At 36.5% G+C, this 18,914-nt stretch overlaps 2 protein-coding genes across 3 annotated transcripts; one reads left to right on the plus strand and one right to left on the minus strand.

Annotated features, from left to right (window-relative positions):
* Positions 1–122: 122 nt before the first annotated feature.
* Positions 123–1,526, plus strand: LOC110647565 (NAD(P)H-quinone oxidoreductase subunit M, chloroplastic). Its single transcript, XM_021801469.2, has 2 exons — positions 123–713; positions 1,263–1,526. The coding sequence occupies exons 1-2, from the start codon at positions 138–140 to the stop codon at positions 1,440–1,442; spliced, it is 756 nt and encodes a 251-aa protein (XP_021657161.2). The 5' UTR covers positions 123–137; the 3' UTR covers positions 1,443–1,526.
* On the minus strand, positions 1,355–5,686 carry LOC110647564 (uncharacterized). Of its 2 annotated transcripts, none has more exons than XM_058137606.1 (5): positions 5,139–5,686; positions 3,493–4,946; positions 3,145–3,376; positions 2,139–2,221; positions 1,355–1,795 (listed from the first exon to the last, which is right to left on the minus strand). In XM_058137606.1, exons 2-5 carry the CDS (start codon positions 4,873–4,875, stop codon positions 1,703–1,705), a joined length of 1,791 nt encoding a protein of 596 aa, XP_057993589.1. In that variant the 5' UTR covers positions 4,876–4,946; positions 5,139–5,686; the 3' UTR covers positions 1,355–1,702. The 2 variants fall into 2 exon arrangements, with proteins under 2 accessions (XP_057993589.1, XP_021657160.2); XM_021801468.2 differs by having other exon boundaries at positions 3,493–4,876; positions 5,139–5,684.
* Positions 5,687–18,914: the final 13,228 nt, after the last annotated feature.

The raw sequence follows: 18,914 nt of genomic DNA on the forward strand, positions 1-18,914 counted from the left end.
AATACTTTGAACATACAGGGCACCTAATGCAATAATACCATAAATGGTGGCCACCAATTTTCTGATTTTCTTCACCACACATATTTCTTCTTAATCTTACCTGGTATAGAACAAGTTCTATCTTATCCAGAAAATAGATGGCTCTAAAACTGTTGGTCGTCTTCAAATTTCCTAAAACCCCAGGCACTAAAATGCAATTTCCAGAAAAACTAACAAACAGAAAGTTGCAGATTTCTGATTTGGTTATCATAAAAATACTTGGTTTAGCAATGGCAGGGACATCCTCTTACATGGCTTCTACTAAGTTCTCCATGTTGGGTTGGGTTGGGGGCAAAAGAAAACTAAATAAAAAAAAGGTGCTTTCCATTTCAGCTCAACAGCAAGCTGAAGTCCAAGAAACACAGCAAGTGAATGAGCAAAAGGAAGGTGAAAAACAGAACGTGAAGCAACCGACACAGCCAAGACCAGTGGAACCACAAGTGAATGTGAAGAGCAAGAACATGAGCAGAGAATATGGAGGGCAATGGCTTAGCTGCGTCACACGCCATGTGAGGATATATGCAGCCTACATCGACCCTGAAACTTGGGAATTTGATCAAACTCAAATGGATAAGCTCACCCTTCTTCTTGATCCTACAAATGAGTTTGTGTGGACGGATGAGACTTGTCACAAGGTCTACTCTTACTTCCAAGAGCTTGTGGATCACTATGAGGTATGTCTGCCATACGTTTAATGCCTTATTTTATTGGGTAAACCACCAAGGAATTTTTGCTTAGAACAACACCCAATAAATCCATGACATTAGCATCTCTAGCTTGCACGCAATAAGGAGTTGACACAGAGTACAAAACCGATAATCCATAAAAAAGGGGTAGTCCCTCCATCTAAGATAGTCCCTCCATTTAAAGGCTAAACGTATCCCCTTAATTGGGATATGGGTTGGGTTCAAACCTTGTAGTTTGTCACCATCCCTGTGCTATTAGACCTGATATTCTACATAGATTACCGGTTCTCCACCTACGATTGGTATATGGGAAAGATGGAGGAAAAATTAAGACCTTATGGGTCAATGGATCATTGCCGTCATGCCAATCTGCAAATTTGGATAAGTGGATACAAAAGTACCAGTAAATAGCTCAATGTCTGTTTATCACAAGGAAAAAAAAAATCCAGTATATTTAAGAAAAAAATTGTATGCTGGTGCAACCTTGTTTGATCCTTGTTTTGCCATATCGGATATTAACACGTTACTTGATATCAGGGTGCCCCATTGACGGAATACACACTTCGACTGATTGGTTCAGACATAGAGCATTACATCAGAAAGCTGTTATATGATGGGGAAATCAAATATAACATGAATGCAAAAGTATTGAACTTCAGCATGGGGAAGCCACGGATTCTGTTTAATAATGATGGCCAGCTTCAAGATGGACAATAAGATTTAAATGGAGCAACTAGACAAAATATAGACAGGTTTTGGGTTGTGAGTTGTGACATGATCTGATTAAATACAGTTTCTCTATATAGCCTGTCCCCCACAACTTTGAAAAAGTTGCATCAAGCAAACACCTTCAGCCACCAAACTTAGCTCCACAGAGTTGACATCTTTAATTGATGCAATATTTGAATGCACAGTCGTGTCTGCCAGGACGTTCTTTCACAAGCTAGATTCTACTCTACTTATGATCTTCAGAGATGTCAATGTGAATCAGATGCAACATTTCCATGTGGCAACACTTCCAAGCATGATGAGTCCATCCAAGGTTTAAAAACTCCTTCGTGTGGCATACACTGACCCAGATATGCATCAAACAAATGGATCAGAATGTGCAATTATTATGTTTACCAAATAACAATACAAAATGAATGCAAACACACAAATGTTATCACATGTATATGTAAATGAATGCAGAAATCATCATGTCCAACAAACTCAATCCACAAATTTATTAATGAAAAGTCAAGTCAACACGGAATAGCTATTTTACATGCAAAATTAAAGACTGAGCTCTGTCATATTACAGAGAATTAATCGTTAATTTGCAATTGGTTGGATTTTATGAACTAATGCAAAATGGCCCCATCCTTGTAAGTTCCAACACATCAAGAATTACACGTGAAATAAACTACTCACCTCCAACCAAAAGAAAAATCCACGCAAGAGATTCAAAATTTTAGGCTTGTCAGATCCGGCTGACTTGATCTTTGTGTAAAGATCTACAAAGTCAGAAAAATATTTAACATTAAAGTTCCACCCAAATTGTAAATATATCAATAATGAATATACACATCAAAGCACGCTAAGTTGATAATGAATACCAAGCAAAATAACAATCCTGACACAAAAAAAATCAAAATGCAAAAATAATCCTTAAATGTGACATCATAATGACCATGCTTGAGCCACACTTATGCTGAGAGGCACAGAGGAGTTATATCAAGGCAGTGGCATTATCCTAATAAGTTCCCTTCCTTATCTTTTTCATCTCTAATTTCATTTTCCTCCATCTCTATTCTCCATCTTCTTCTCCACAAACCTTCTGAATTCTTTCTTTCATAAGGTTTCATACAAAAGGCAGCAATCACAGCAGCAACAAGAACAAAAAAGTATGGAATTTAAAAAAAAAAGGGGTAAAAGAAACTACAAGAACCAAGTATTTCAATTCAAGCCTTCCTGCTGCAACAAAAATTTACGCGATCAAACCGGATGTTGTGATCATGAAACAAGAGATCAGAATCTTCAAATAATTTGTTTACGGCAATGAGGGGAGAAGAAATTTAGACCTAATTATTGCTCTAAATAATTCTCATAATGTTGGTGATGTCACCAAAAATGAAAACCGGAATTTTAATATGAGAAGTGCGAAAAAAATTATTTGGTCATTGGCCAATATGAAAGCGGTTCACTGAAGCATAAAGAACGTTTTTGTTTCAAGAATTATCTAGCACTATAAACTGCTAGAAAACTAGGAAAATCCAGACACTTTTGCTAACAACTAAGAACATACTATTGAAGCATTATGAAATGTAATAATTATAATTTCAACCTTAGTTTGGTTAAAATTGCTTATGCATATTCAAAGGTACAAGGACATGCACTTGCAGAGTAAGAGAAAAACAAATGTTGATAATAACATTACCTGGGTGCAGATCAAGATATGATTTCCGAATTCCTTGCACTGGGCACACCCTAGTCCGTCCATTACGCAATTCTTTTTCCTTTATAATTGGCTTATGGCTATGTACATCTACCAAGAGTTTGGTATACTCCTTTTGGTCATAAGGCTTTTTGAGAATTTCTGTAACCCTCTCCATAAACCAATAGCAATGATTTCTAGAAGAATCCTTAATGTCCTCGATGGCATCTACATCCTTGATTTGTAAAATGACATAAATAATACATGAAAGGAACAAATTTCAGCTATAAGAAACATGCAAAAAACAATATCTACGAGTTTGTGTGTGTACCAGTAGGAAAAGAAACATACCATTGCGACTACTTGTTTTGAAATCACAAATGGAGTACAATTTTCATTACCAAATGGATCAGTGTCCATCACAATTACTTCAGAATCAGATGAACTCTCTTCATCCTCTCCATATACCACCTTTGCACCACTTTCATGCACAAATACCACATTATTCTCCTCTCTCTTCAGACAGTTCAGGAAAATTTTGTAGCTCTCATCCATATCACATTCCATCTCTGGTTTGCAATCATGTTTGGTCACACCTGCAGCTTCTCGACTAGGCCTCATTTTTCTGAGATTTTCCACTTCACAACTGCTGTGTGGCCCATCATCCACTTCATAATTAATAATGACAGAAATCCCATCTTTCAGTGAAACCTCAAGCACATATGCTTTTCCATCTTCTCTCAAATTTCCTAGGAACATCTTATATTCTGAATCAATATCATCCAAATCGTCATTGTGATCAGCATCAATGTTTGCAGACCTATTCTCCACAAACCCACCATTATTAGTAACATTCTCAACAGACTGATTGCTGCAAGGATCAATCTCTACAGAGTGACTACCGGAATTAATATCAACAGCAACATTGTCCACAGACTGATCATTACCACCACCACCACCACCAAACTGTTCTAAATCAACAAGCTTCTTGTAATCAACATGATCATCAATTTTAATATAGTTGTTTTCTGTGATTTTCTTATGCTGAGGATTCATATCACAGCAAGCATTATCATTGTTATTATTATATGCTTCGTCATTGATGGATTCATTCTCTATCAATTCATCTCCACTAGTACCATTCTCTACTAATCCATTAAAAGCAGTAGCATTAACACGATTATCCATGATACTATCAATATAAACATCACTATCAACAAATGGATCAGAAGGTAGACTATCCAAATACTTCATGTAATCAGAATCCCAATATTCTCCTTTATCATCAATCTCAATATTGTTGCTTTCCAGCACCGTCCCGTTCTGAGGATGTCCGACATTTTTTAGAGCATCAACAACAGTTAAGGACCTGTTCTCTACCAAAGCACGACTTCCAGTGTCACTATCATCCAGAGACATATGGTTAGAAACATGATCATCACCAATTGATTTTAAAGCTCTACCATTGAAAAAATTCTCGTAATCGGCATCCATTGATTCATCATCATCAAGAATCTCAATGTGGTTAATGTCAAGGATTTTCTTAGAACCTTCATTAGAATTACCTTCACCAGAGCTAATTTTACTACCAGAATTGAGCTTGAAATCATGATAGGCGCAAAGCTTTCTCTTCCATCGCCTGGCCAACCTCACATCATCCTCCAAATCAACCACCTCATCATCACCATCATCAACCCTGCCCCAACTTCCGGTGTTTCTCCTTTTGCATCCCATTCTATTCCACCCAAAAAAAAATTCTTTACTTGTCAATCACTGGTAATACTCAAACAACTAAAGAAGCACCACTGTTTTTGATAACACAACAAGAGGAGGAAAATAACGATAATAATAATAATAATAATAATAATAATAAATTATTCATACCCAGAAAAAGAAAAAAAAAAAAGCTTTTTCAAAAGCAGAATCCAAATTGAAAAGAGTTACGGGTCTGCATTGTACTCTAATGAAGAACATATCACAGAAACATAAGCAATTACCTAATAATTGGAGATTTCTCTTCAAAAATAAAACAAGAAAACAGAAGAGAACCCTCGACTTTTGAGTGGAAGAATCAGAAGCGTAGCACAGCAAACAAAGATAATCTTTTCCAATATTTATTAGGTCTTCCACAGTCCACACTTTAGCTCCTACTGACGGAGGGGTTGCGCAATTAAATGTGGGCACATCAATACGCTGCCGTATTGCATCGCTTTATTGGACCTTAGGTGGTTAGGGCTAGTGGATTGGACTTCTTTTTTTGAGGTCCTAATTAGACCCGACTGCATCATTCATTGGGCCAAGTTAGGTTCAAGTTGGGCCAGAATAAACCCCTGTGGCTTCTCCGGTCGTGACTCTTGAAGCAGAGACCAAATCGGGGTCAAATCCTCTTCCACTTGACGTCGACGGCACTCCTCACCCGCGCCTGCATGCTGCATCTGTGGGTTTTTGTATTTGGGTCTTCAGATTTGAGCCAAGAGATTTGTATTTGCATATACAGACATGTTGATATCTGATCTTGGCTAGAGATGTAAGAGAAATTTGTTCATGCTTTAAAAATTTTGTTCATATTTATTCATGAATCGAAAATTTTATCCATGATTTGTGATTGTTCAATTTGAAATTATCGAATGGATAGAGATGAAAAAGAAAATAGAGGGGAGAGAACATAGAGCTATGTCGATAAGATGGAAAGGATTGGAGACTCATAAAAGAAAAAAAAGAGTGACGGTAAGTAAGAAGATGATTAACTATTAAATAATATTTAAGTCATTTAATTTATTTTTTAATTTATGAAGTACACGATAACTAAAAAACTAGCAATAATAGGTTACATCAATTTATTATTACTCAAATCGATATTTATAAAATTTTATATTAGAAATTAAAATTTATGAACCATGTTGTTAAGCATCTCAAATTCAATAATGATTAATTAATTAGCATTAACTTAATGATATTAAAGTCATTTTCATAGTTGTGAGATTTCAAGTTTACCTGTCAATTGTTGGTGTTAGATAGTTATTATCATTTTCCTTCACTACTTGAGAGTTGTAATGATGCCACTTGGATAATTAGTGCTAATGATAATAAGTTTATGTCTGACTGGATATTTATCTTAAGTGGATGAGTTATTTCATGGGCTTTTAAGAAACAAATATACATTATTCATTCTATAATGAAATATGAGTTTATTGCTTTAATGGCAACAGGCAAAATGGATGAAAATTTTATTAATAGATATAAAGTTATGGCCACAATCAATGGCAACAATCTTTTTATACTATGATAGTTAAGCTATCATGTTTAGAGTATTTGGCAAGATTTATAATGTCAAGTTTAGACATACTGCTTTAAGAAATGAACGTGCTAGATAACTATGATATCATCACAGTTGTCTGTATCAGATCAAAGAGTAATCTTGTTAACCCATTAACCAAAGAATCCTAAGGGATGTGATAAGAAGCACTACGTGGGCAATAGGTCTAAAATCTTTTGTAACACCTCAAAAAATTTTAAATTTTATTATTTGATGAGTATTATTGATATTTTAGTTTTATTTAAATTTTAAGAAATTATTTGAGATTTTTCGGATTTTAAAAATCGGGTTCGATTTTTCGAAAATATAAACTTTGATGATTTTTAAAAATTAATTTAAAGACCACGTGGCAAAACTAAAAATATATTTGGAGTCTACGAATTTTTCTGAGTTTTCTGGAATTTTTTCAGAATTTTTGGACCTCGTTTTCGGTCCAGAGGCAGAGTAAAAGTTTAAAATTTTGTATCCTGAATCGGACCGGCCGAATCGAACCGGACCGGCCTTTTTCTTTTTCTTTTTCCCTTCCCCGCGCGCGTCCGACCTCCTCCCCTTCTCTCTCTCTTTTCTCTCTCCTCCCTCCTCCCCTTGCCGCGCCGCCACCTCCCTTGCCTCCCCACCTCGCCGGCGCCCCACCTGAGCCCTCCCCACACCGGCCTGGAACGCCGAAAAGGCCCAGAACGACGCGCGTGCGCCGCCGCCCGTCTTCCGATCAATCCGGCCGATCCGGCCACCAATCGGATCTGGTCTTGTGTCTAAACTCATCTACTCGTCGAGAGCTTTCCATAGACACCAAGAACACCGAAATTCATCGAGCGGTTTGTCCAATTTTTGCTCGGGAAGTTTTTAGCCCATTTCGACTTTTGGGCTAGATTTCTCAAAAACCGTGAATCCCACGAGAAAACCGAGAGTACCAGAGCGCTCCACTCGTTGAGAGCTTCGCGGCAACATAAATTTCAAATTTTTTCGACACCGTTTTTTGGTGGGTCCCACGGAAATTCGCAGTGTTTTTCCGAGCATTAAATGAGCTTAGAAAATTCTGAAAAATATATGTGCTAACCCCCGTGTTATGGGCTTCGTGTAGGTATCCTCAATTCGCGGAAATTCGACAGTTGTCCGGGTCTGTGAATTTCCGGCCAGACAGACCCGTTACCGAAAAAGTCTCCGAATTGGATCGAGGTTTTGGCTACCCCCCCATTGTCAGACGTCCCGAGCGCGTCCCCAAAGTCGGAATCGGCAAAGGTAAACCCGAACCTTGCTTTGTCGTAATTTTCTAGTACTTAAATAGGATTAAAAATCCATAAAATATTCGTGGTAGCTTAGAAAATTATGATTCTTTTTACAATAGCTTAGTAATATTGCTAAGGACCGCGGGGCAAAGTTTTAGAATTTTTAGAGCTTGTTTGGGCAGTTTTTGCAAAAGTGATTAATTATAAGGACTAAATTGAAATTTTACATATTGTGATGAATGATTGATTTGATGGGCCCAGGAGGGGCTGTGTGATATGATTGAACTGTGGATATATGGATTGTAAATATAGAAGTGTGTTTTGAGCCCTTTTGCAGGTTGGGTAGGTCCTAGGTATAGGGGAGACTCTGCCGGATTTTAGGCACGACTTAGGACGTATTTGGTCTTTTTCTTTGTTTGAATTGAGTCAAATTTATTAAATGATTGTAATAAAATTGTCAGGTGAGCCGATGCCTTCTTCCTCCGCCACGCCTCGGTGACCACAAGTGCATGAGTAAAATATTAATTTTAATTGTAATTTCGATATTATTATATGTTCAAACATGCCCATGCATCACTTATATGCATATATTTATATAGTTAAACTCTAGGCACGATTTATGTTGCATTCATAACTGTTAACGTGCCATGGATGCTGTTGTGGTAATTTGGAGCAGTGTGCGTGCGTTGGTGTGCGTGTGATGTGGTGTGGACTATGGACAGGATGGGTAGTCACGGCTTGAGTTCTTCGCTGGGACCCGATCCTTCGGGGGGTAGTCACGGCTTGAGTTCTTTGTTGGGACCCCCGATTTGGTTTATTAAGCGAAAGTCCGGCTTGAGTTCTTCGCTGGCACCAGGTTGGATTTTAAGAGGGCTGTATAGGGGATCAGCTCCCATATGTTATGATTGATGTTACAGGGTGCGTGAGTGCTCCAAATTACCTTTTTGATGTTATGATGTGAAAATGTTGTTTATGTTGCATTTCACTCTACATGGTGCATTAGTTTCATATAGTTATAGAGATTATGGTTAAAATTGATATTTTACTCTCTGAGTCGAACGCTCACTCCTGTTCAATATTTTTTCAGGCTACAGGAGGATTTTATTTTGGTTAACCTGCTTTTCTACTTCGCAGGTTGTTTATCAATATTTGTGTAATTTTATTTACTCCTAGAATTTTCGCATGTGTTAGCAGTATTTATTTGAATTTGGTCTGTAATGTTATTATCATGTTGGACCTGTAAACTTAATATTCTATGCCTATTTGATGGATGGGATGAGGGAGCTAAGCTCCCATTTATTTTATGCTGATATGAGTATGTGGAGGGTGAGCTGAGCTCCCCAATTGAGTATTTATTGTGTTTACAGGTCGGGTGAGTCAAAAACTCCCCGTTGAAAGGTTTACTTTATGGCCGGACTCTGTCCGGTTGGTTTCTTGAAATTGGGCCCAAATGGGCCTTAGAGTTGGGTTAAGGAATAGTTAGGCTTACTACGGGCCTCGGGGGCTTTAGGCTGGCCCAGGTCCTAGTGCTGGTCCGGCCCATAGGTTGGGTCATGACATCTTTCTACTTGTCACTAGTAATGGAAACCTTAACTTTCTTATTGCTTAGCAATTTTAAATATTTAAAAGGTCATTACAAGTTATGGTTTGTGACTGCTTGCGAACGTTAGGAATTAAATAGTGTTTTTTAAAAAAAAAGATGTTGAGTATTTATTACTCTTAATGAGAATACTGAGTTTGGTTTATGTCATGACCCAACTTATGGGCCGGATCGGCACTAGGACTTGGGCCAGCCTAAAGCCCCCGAGGCCCGTAGTATGCCTAACTATTCCTTAACCCAACTCTAAAGCCCATTTGGGCCCAATTTCAAGAAATCAACCGGACATAGTCCGGTCATAAAATAGACCTTTCAACGGGAAGTTTTTGACTCACCCGACCTGTAAACACAATAAATACTCAATTGGGGAGCTCAGCTCACCCTCCACATACTCATATCATCATAAAAATAAATGAGAGCTCAGCTCCCTCATCCAGTCCATCAAACATGCATGTGATAATAATTTTACAGATCCAAAATAACAATTTATATTATAGACCCAAATCAATTAAATGTTTATAACACATGTGGAAATTCTAGAAGTTTATAGGTTTATACAAAAATAAATAAATGACCTACGAGGCAGAAAAGCAAGTTAACCTCAAAAATATCCTCCTGTGGCCTGGAAAAATATTGAACAGGAGTGAGCGTTCGACTCAGAGAGTAAAATATCAATTTTAACCATAATCTCTATAACTATCTAAAACTAATACACCCTGTAGAGTGAAATGCAACATCAGTAATAATTTCACATCATAACAGCAAAAAGGTAATTTGGAGCACTCACACACCCAGTAATATCAATCATAATATATGGGAGCTGATCCCCTATACAGTTCTCTTAAATCCAACCTGTGCCAGCGAAGAACTCAGCTCGGACTTCCACTTAATAACCAAATCGGGGTCCCAGCGAAGAACTCAAGCCTTGTCTACCCCGAAGGACCGGGTCTAGCGAAGATCTCAAGCCTTGTCTACCCGTCCTATCCATAGTCCACACCACATCACACGCACGCCAACGCACGCACACTGCTCCAAATTACCACAACAACATACATGGCACTTTCACAGATGTGAATGCAATATAAAATGTGTCTAGAGTTTAACAACATAGATACATACATATAAGTGATGCATTGGCATGCTTAAACATATAATAATATCGAAATTACAATTAAAATTAATATTTTACTCATAGACTTGACAGCAATCACTGTGGCGGCTGGGCGGAGGAAGAAGGCTGTCCCGGCTCACCTGACAATTACATTACAATTATTTAATACAATTGACTCAATACAAATCAAGAAAATACCAAATATGTCCTAAGTCGTGCCGAAAATCCGGCAGAGTCTCCCCTATACCTAGGACCTACCCAACCTGCAAAAGGGCTCAAAACACACTTCTATATTCGCAACCCATATATCCACAACTCAATCACATTACACAGCCCCTCCTAGGCCCATCAAATCAGTCATCCATCACAATATGTAAAATTTCAATTTTGTCCTTATAATTAATCATTTTTGCAAAAATTGCCCATACAAGCTCTAAAAATTCTAAAACATTGGCCCGCGGTCCTTAGCAATATTACTAGACTATTGCAAAAAGAATCATAATTTTCTGAGCTACCACGAATATTTTATGGATTTTTAATCCTATTTAAGCACTAGAAAATTACGAAAAAGCAAGGTTCGGGTTTACCTTTGCCGATTCTGACTCCGGGGACGTGCTCGGAACGTCTGACGATGATGAGGTAGCCAAAACCTTGATTCAATTCGGAGACTTTTTCCAGTAGCCGGTCTGTCTGGCCGGAAATTCATAGACCCGGACAACTGTCGAATTTTCGCGAATTGAAGATACCTACACGAAGCCCACAAAACGGGGGTTAGTACATAAATTTTACGGAATTTTCTAAACTCATTAAATGCTCAGAAAAACACTGCGAAGTTCCGTGAGACCCACCGAAAAATGGTGTCGGAAAAATTTGAAATTTATATCGCCGCGAAGCTCTCGATGAGTGGAGCGCTCTGGTACTCTCGGTTTTCTCGTGGGGTTCATGGTTTGCGAGAAATCTAGCCCAAAAGTCAAAATAGGCTAAAACTTCCCGGGCAAAAATTGGACAAACCGCTCAATGGATTTCGGTGTTCTTGGTGTCTATGGAAAGCTCTCGACGAGTAGATGGATTTAGACACAAGACCCGGTCCGATTGGTGGTCGGATCGGCCGGATTTCGGCCAGGAAAATGAAGCAGCGCGCTTGCACATCGCGTCGCTTCGGGCACCTTTTTTTGGCGTTTCAGGCGGCGGCCGAGTGGCGGTGGGACGTGCACCGGGGGGTGGCGAGGCGCGGTAAGGGGAGGAGGGAGGAGAGAGAAAATGGGAGAGAAAGAGAGGAAGGAGGAAACGCACGAGGGAGAAAAAGAGAAGAAGAAGAAGGGGCCGGTCCGATTCTACCGATCCGATCCGGTCCAATTCGATTCGGTCGGTTCGATTCAGAATATAAAATTTTGAATTTTTACTCTGCCCTGGGATCGAAAACGAGGTCCAAAAATTTCGAAAAAAATTTCAGAAAACTCAGAAAAATTCGTAGACTCCAAATACATTTTTAGTTTTACCACGTGGTCTTTAAATTAATTTTTAAAAATCATCAAAGTTTATATTTTCGAAAAATAGAACCCGATTTTTAAAATCTGAAAAATCTCAAATAATTTCTTAAAATTTAAATAAAATTAAAATATCAATATTACTCATAAAAAAATAAAATTTAAAATTTTTGGGGTGTTACATTCTTCCCCCCTTACAGAAAATTCGTCCTCGAATTTTACACAAGGCAGAATAAAGTACATGATTACACATTGAATAGATAAGGGTATTTGCTACACATGTCCCGTTCTGACTCCCAGGTGCAATCTTCCATTGACTGGCTCCTCCACAAAACCTTAACCATAGGAATCTGTTTTGATCTTAGCTGTCTCACTTAGTAGTCCACTATGGCTACAGGTTGCTCCTCAAATGTCAAGTTTTCTTTTAGCTCTATTACATCTGGCTGTAGTACATGAGAAGGATTAGGAATGTATTTCCTGAGCATGGAGATGTGAAATACGGGATGAACGTGAGAAAGGTTGGGTGGTAGCTTCAACCGGTAGGCAACTGCTCCAACTCTATCAGTAACCTCAAAAGGTCCAATATACCGAGGTGCCAACTTGCCCTTCTTTCCAAATCTCATGACTTCCTTCATCGGATAAGCCTTCAGGAATACATAGTTGCCTACTGCAAACTCCACATCTCTCCGTCTGGTCCGTATAACTCTTACGCCTCTTGAAAGGTTTTCAATCGTTCTCGATTAAAGGAACTATCTCAAGTGTCTTGCACTAGGTCAACATCATGCACTTTCGCTTCTGCCATTTCCGTCCAACAGAGAGACCTACACTTTCTTCCATATAGTGCCTCATAGGGTGCCGCCCTATCTTGGAATGGTAGCTGTTGTAGGCAAACTCCACCAAAGCTACCGATCATCCCATTGACCTCCAAAATCCAAAACACTCATGCGAAGCATGTCTTCCATGTTTGGATTGTCCTTTCAATCTGTCGTCTGCGAGGGTGGAAAGCCGTCTTAAGTTCAACTGTGTGCCAAGTGCCTCCTGCAACTTTCTCTAAAATCGAGAAGTGAACTGGGGCCCTTTGTCAGATATTATGGAAGCCGGAACTCCATGCAATCTGACTATTTCTCGAATATAGAGTCGGGCGTACTGTGCAACAGAATATGTAGTCTTCACAGGCGAGAAGTGAGCTGATTTGGTTAGGCGGTCTAAAATTACCCATATCGAATCATATCCTCGTGTGGTACGAGGCAACCCAGTCACAAAATCCATAGTAATCATCTCCCACTTCCATTCTGGGATAGGGAGCTCTTGCAGCTTCCCTTACGGTATCTGGTGTTCAAACTTCACCTTCTGACAGGTCAAGCACTTGGACACAAAATCTGCTATGTCTCTCTTCATGCCATTCCACTAATAGCTATCTTTCACATTATGGTACATCTTAGTGGAGCCTGGGTGGACATTGTATAGTGTATAGTGTGCCTCTCACATGATTTCATTTCTAAGATTGTCCACATCGGGCACACATATCCTAGAATCTTGCATTAGGGCGCCATCATTGGCAAATCCAAACTCACCACCTTTACCTTGCTGTACTCTTTCTATGATCTTCATCAATTGTTGGTCTTTGTGCTGGGAAACTCTGACCCTATCTCGCAAGTCTGGCCTTACTGAAAAATGAGCAAATAATACTCCCTCATCTGAAAGATCTAGGATTAAACCTTGATCTATCAACTCATGTACTTCCTGAATCAACGGTCTCTTCTCTGCTGAAATGTGCGCCAAGCTACCAGAAGATTTTCTACTCAAAGCATCTGCTACTACATTGGCCTTCCCAGGGTGGTACTGGATGGTGCAATCATAGTCTTTCAGAAGCTCCATCCATCTCCTCTGTCTCAAGTTTAAATCCCTCTATTGGAAGATGTACTTCAAACTCTTATGGTCGGTGTATATCTCGCACACTTCACCATACAGGTAGTGTCTCCAGATTTTTAGTACAAAGATTACAGCCGCCATTTCTAAATTATGGGTGAGGTAGTTCTGCTCATGTCTGTTCAGCTGCCTTGAACCATAAGCCACTACCTTTCCATTCTGCATCAAAACACACCCTAAGCCAACTCTGGAGGCGTCATAATACACGGTGTATCCTTCACCACTCATAGGTAGTGTCAACACAGGGGCAGTGGTTAGACACTCCTTAAGTTTCTGAAAACTCTCCTTACAGTCATCTGTCCAAATGAATGGAACATTCTTCCGAGTCAACTTAGTTAGGGGAGCCGCTATCCTGGAAAAATCTTGCACAAAACGCTTATAGTAGCCCGCTAGACTCAGAAAACTTCGCACCTCAGTGACTGTTGTAGGCCTAAGCCAATTAGTTACAGCTTCAATTTTCTTGGGATCTACTTGAATGCCTTCACTAGAAACCATGTGTCCCAAGAATGAGATGCTTTCTAGCCAAAATTCGCATTTTGAAAATTTGGCATGTAGCTGGTGCTCTCTCAAAGTCTGCAACACCATTTTCAAGTGCCACACGTGTTCTTCCTCGGTCCGAGAGTATACCAAAATGTCATCTATGAATACGATGACAAAACGGTCCAAAAATGGCTTGAACACCCTGTTCATCAAGTCCATGAAGGCTGCTGGTGCATTAGTGAGTCCAAAAGACATCACCAAGAACTCATAATAACCATATCTTGTCCTAAATGCCGTTTTGGACACATCCTCATTCCTGATTCTCAACTGATGGTAGCCTGATCGCAGGTCTATCTTGGAAAAGAATCTAGCCCCTTGGAGCTGATCAAACAAATCATCGATCCGAGCAATATTACTAGGTTATTGCAAAAGGAATCATAATTTTTTGAGCTACCACGAATATTTTATGGATTTTTAATCCTATTTAAGCACTAGAAAATTACGAAAAAGCAAGGTTCGGGTTTACCTTTGCCGATTCTGACTCCGAGGACGCGCCCGGGACGTCTAACAATGGTGGGGTAGCCAAAACCTCGATTCAATTTGGAGACTTTTTCCGGTAGCGGGTCTGTTTGGCCGGAAATTCACAGACCCGGACAACTGTCGAATTTCTGCGAATTGAAGATACCTACACGAAGCCCACAACACGGGGGTTAGTACATAAATTTTACGGAATTTTCTAAGCTCATTAAATGCTCGGAAAAACACTGTGAAGTTCCGTGGGACCCACCAAAAAACGGTGTCGAAAAAATTTGAAATTTATATCTCCGCGAAGCTCTCGATGAGTGGAGCTCTCTGGTACTCTCGGTTTTCTCGTGGGGTTCACGGTTTGCGAGAAATCTAGCCCAAAAGTCAAAATAGGCTAAAACTTCCCGGGCAAAAAGTGGACAACCGCTCAATGGATTTCGGTGTTCTTGGTGTCTATGGAAAGCTCTTGACGAGTAGATGGATTTAGACACAAGACCCGGTCCGATTGGTGGTCGGATCGGCCGAATTTCGGCCGGGAAAATGAAGCGGCGAGCTTGCGCGTCGCATCGCGTCGCTTCGAGTGCTTTTTTCCGGCATTCCAGGCGACGGCCGGCGAGCTGGGGTGGCTGAGGACATGCGCCAGCGGGCTGGGGTGGCAAGGGAGGCTGCGGCGCGGCAAGGGGAGGAGAGAGGAGAGAGAAAACGGGAGAGAAAGAGAGGAAGGAGGAAACGCACGCGAGAGAAAAAAAAAAAAAAGAAGAAGAAGGGGCTGGTTCGATTCGACCGGTCCGATCTGGTTCTGTTCGATTCGGCCGATTCAATTCGGAATACAAAATTTTGAATTTTTACTCTGCCTTGGGACCGAAAACGAGGTCCAAAAATTTTGAAAAAAATTTCAGAAAACTCAGAAAAATTCGTAGACTCCAAATACATTTTTAGTTTTGCTACATGGTCTTTAAATTAATTTTTAAAAATCATCAAAGTTTATATTTCCGAAAAATTGAACCCGATTTTTAAAATCTGAAAAATCTCAAATAATTTCTTAAAATTTAAATAAAATTAAAATATCAATATTACTCATAAAAAAATAAAATTTAAAATTTTTGAGGCGTTACAGTTTAAAACTAAAATGTCCACATTTGTGACTTAGTTTAAATAGTTTAAACATCATCTATATAAACACAAAGAGCAATGCTGCTTCTATCAAAGTTTCAGAAAAATAAAACTTTTGCAAGTGTTTATGAATTCATAATGTAGCACGTACAAGGCCATATCTACGGGGCTAAAGCTCACGATGAACATATTAAGAGAACTTGATAAGAGTTGTGTGTGTATTAATGTTTTCATTCTTGTCAATATAAAAATTATGTTTGCATATGATATAACCATTAATTTCGATAAGATTTTAAAATATTTATACCAATAATAGGTTTAAAGTCAAAAGACACTTTTTATATACATAAATCTTAATCATTTTGATTGTATTTATTACTAAATAAGTGGGGGGATTGGTAGCTACAATTGGTGATAAAAGCTTTTTTTTTTATTGGAAGAGTATGAAAATTGAAAAGTGTTTAAAAGCCTTAACTAGCCAAATCAAATAATGGTTGGAGGAAAAATTTAGAGAGAATTTCAAAATTACCAAATGGAATTAGCTTTGGTTCACCTTTAAATAAATAATATTTGATGGTCAAAAGATGACACTTGAACACTTAGGATTAATTTAAAAATTAAATTAATTTTTGTTAACTTTCGTCTTATTAATTAACAATTATTAATACAAATAACTATTAAAGTGCCTATATATGTGTCTTTTTTCTAAGAGGTTTAAAAGGCTTTATAAATATATGCTAATTGCAAAAGAAAATGTAATTAATTTTCCATTCATTATTCTCTTCTTTTAGCTGCATACAATCAAATAATTTATTTTCATTTATTTTTAGAGAAATGTCAAAATTGCTATATAAAATTTTAATTTGGCTTTGTCATTTTGAAAGGATCTACTCATACTAGCAGTAACAATATAATATAATAAGGAGAGTGATTACACAATCAAAGCCTTATGATATTTTTTCAACACCAATCATTGTGTAAAATTTATCGATTAGCTTAAAGTTCACTTATATCCTATACTTATTAGAGAAGTTAAATTTAGTTAATTTTTAATTTTTTATTTAATTTAATTTAAAATTTTTAATTTAAGCTCAATTTAACTTAAAAATAAAGAAAATCAAAAAATTAAATTTCTTAATTTTTTAGTTTAAATCTATAAATTTAGTCTCAAAATTAAAAAATTAAACTTCTTAATTTTTTTATTCAAATTAAGAAATCAATAAATTTAATTTATAAATTTTAATTTTTAATTAAATTGAGTTTAAATTAAAAAATTTAAATTAATTTAAATAAAAAATTAAAAATAAATTAAATTAAATTTCTTCAATAAACATAGAGACTAAATTAACCATTTTTCCTTCGGTGATACACGGAAAGAGGAGGAAACTCATGCATGAAAAAGGAAAAATTTTGGCAAATATTGTTATTATTTGAGAATATTCTTCGTTCGTGGATAAGTATATGCTTGATTCCCTTCACAGCTTGTCCAAAGAATCACGGATTAATGAAAGGACATAATTTTATTTATTTATTTTATATAAAAAATATTTTTTTAAAGAAAATAATTTTTTTAGTTTTAAATTTTTTTATATTATAATATATATAATTATTTAACAGTTAATTTTATAATTATTTTTCAAAGGTGACACATGTTGCTATTGAGAGCTTTACATCCTAACCGACCAACTAATGCATTATTTGATTTGAAAGGCCTAAATTTAAAGTTAAAAAGTGTAATGTTAAAGCAAAGCATTTATGCCTTTGTTGCCATGTTAACATTAATAAAAGCATTTATGTGATGCTACGACATTACCCACTTATCATTTTGGAATATTGAGATTAAGATATAAGATTGAGAATTAAATATTGAGATTAGACTTGGTCAAATCCAAATTCGATTAAATTCGATTAAATTTATATTTGATTCAATTTATGAATGAATCAGATTAAATTGTATTCGAATTTTTAATTTGATTTTGGGTCAAATAAAATTTTTTTATTTAAAGTTGAAATCAAAATTAAAACCTTAAAAGATTTTAAACCGATTTAAATTTACCCTTTAAATGAATAGTAAGCTATTCGTTTCGAATTAAATTAAATTAAAATTAATCAAATGATCAAATAATTATTCTTTAAAGTTTTTTTTCTCTTTTATTGAGATGGAGTTATTAATATTTAAATTTTTTTTATACTTAATTATTGAATTATTAATTTAATAATAATATATGTTTAAATTTAAATTTTCTTAGCAACAAAGGTTGGAGAGTTCCTTGAATTGTGAAAAAGGAGTTGCATTGAAAAGAGTGAGGCTAATTGAAAAGGACATTAAAAATGTCTAAAACATAGCATCTTTTTTTTTTTTTTTTAAATAACAATAGAAAAATAAAGTTAATGCCTTTGATAATAGCCTAATTACATTGGCAAAATTTAAAAAGTTGGTAATGTAATAGAGATAGCACATGGTGGTCTTAAAAAATAAAAAGCCTATGGTGGGTTGGATTTCTAGCCGAATTAAAAATAAAAACATCCTTCCTTTGTATTATGCTATATTTTGATAATAATTTTTAAGATAGTATTTAATATTTTAATTTATTATAATATTATTTTTTTTATTTATATTATTTAGTGATATTTTTTAAAAGTTAAGAGAATATTTTAATTAAATTAATAAAATAATATAATTATTATTTTTATATTTAATAATTAATAACACAATTATTTTTATTAAATATTTTTATTTTAAATTATTATATAATTATTTACTAATAAATAATATTTAATAATTAATAATTATTAAAATAATTAAAAAATATTAAAACAGTTAATATTACGAAGGCTACAAGTTTGTGTTTTTCATCTATTAATTTTAAAATCATTTATCCTTTGCTATAGTAAAGGAAATATTTCACTACGCAGCTCATCGATGATTATCCTGTGCATTATCCCAATTAAAAAATGTACTGAATAATTAAAAAAAAAAAAAAAAAGA

The sequence above is a fragment of the Hevea brasiliensis genome, chromosome 16 (assembly GCF_030052815.1).
Source record: "Hevea brasiliensis isolate MT/VB/25A 57/8 chromosome 16, ASM3005281v1, whole genome shotgun sequence".
Taxonomy (NCBI): Eukaryota; Viridiplantae; Streptophyta; class Magnoliopsida; order Malpighiales; family Euphorbiaceae; genus Hevea; species Hevea brasiliensis.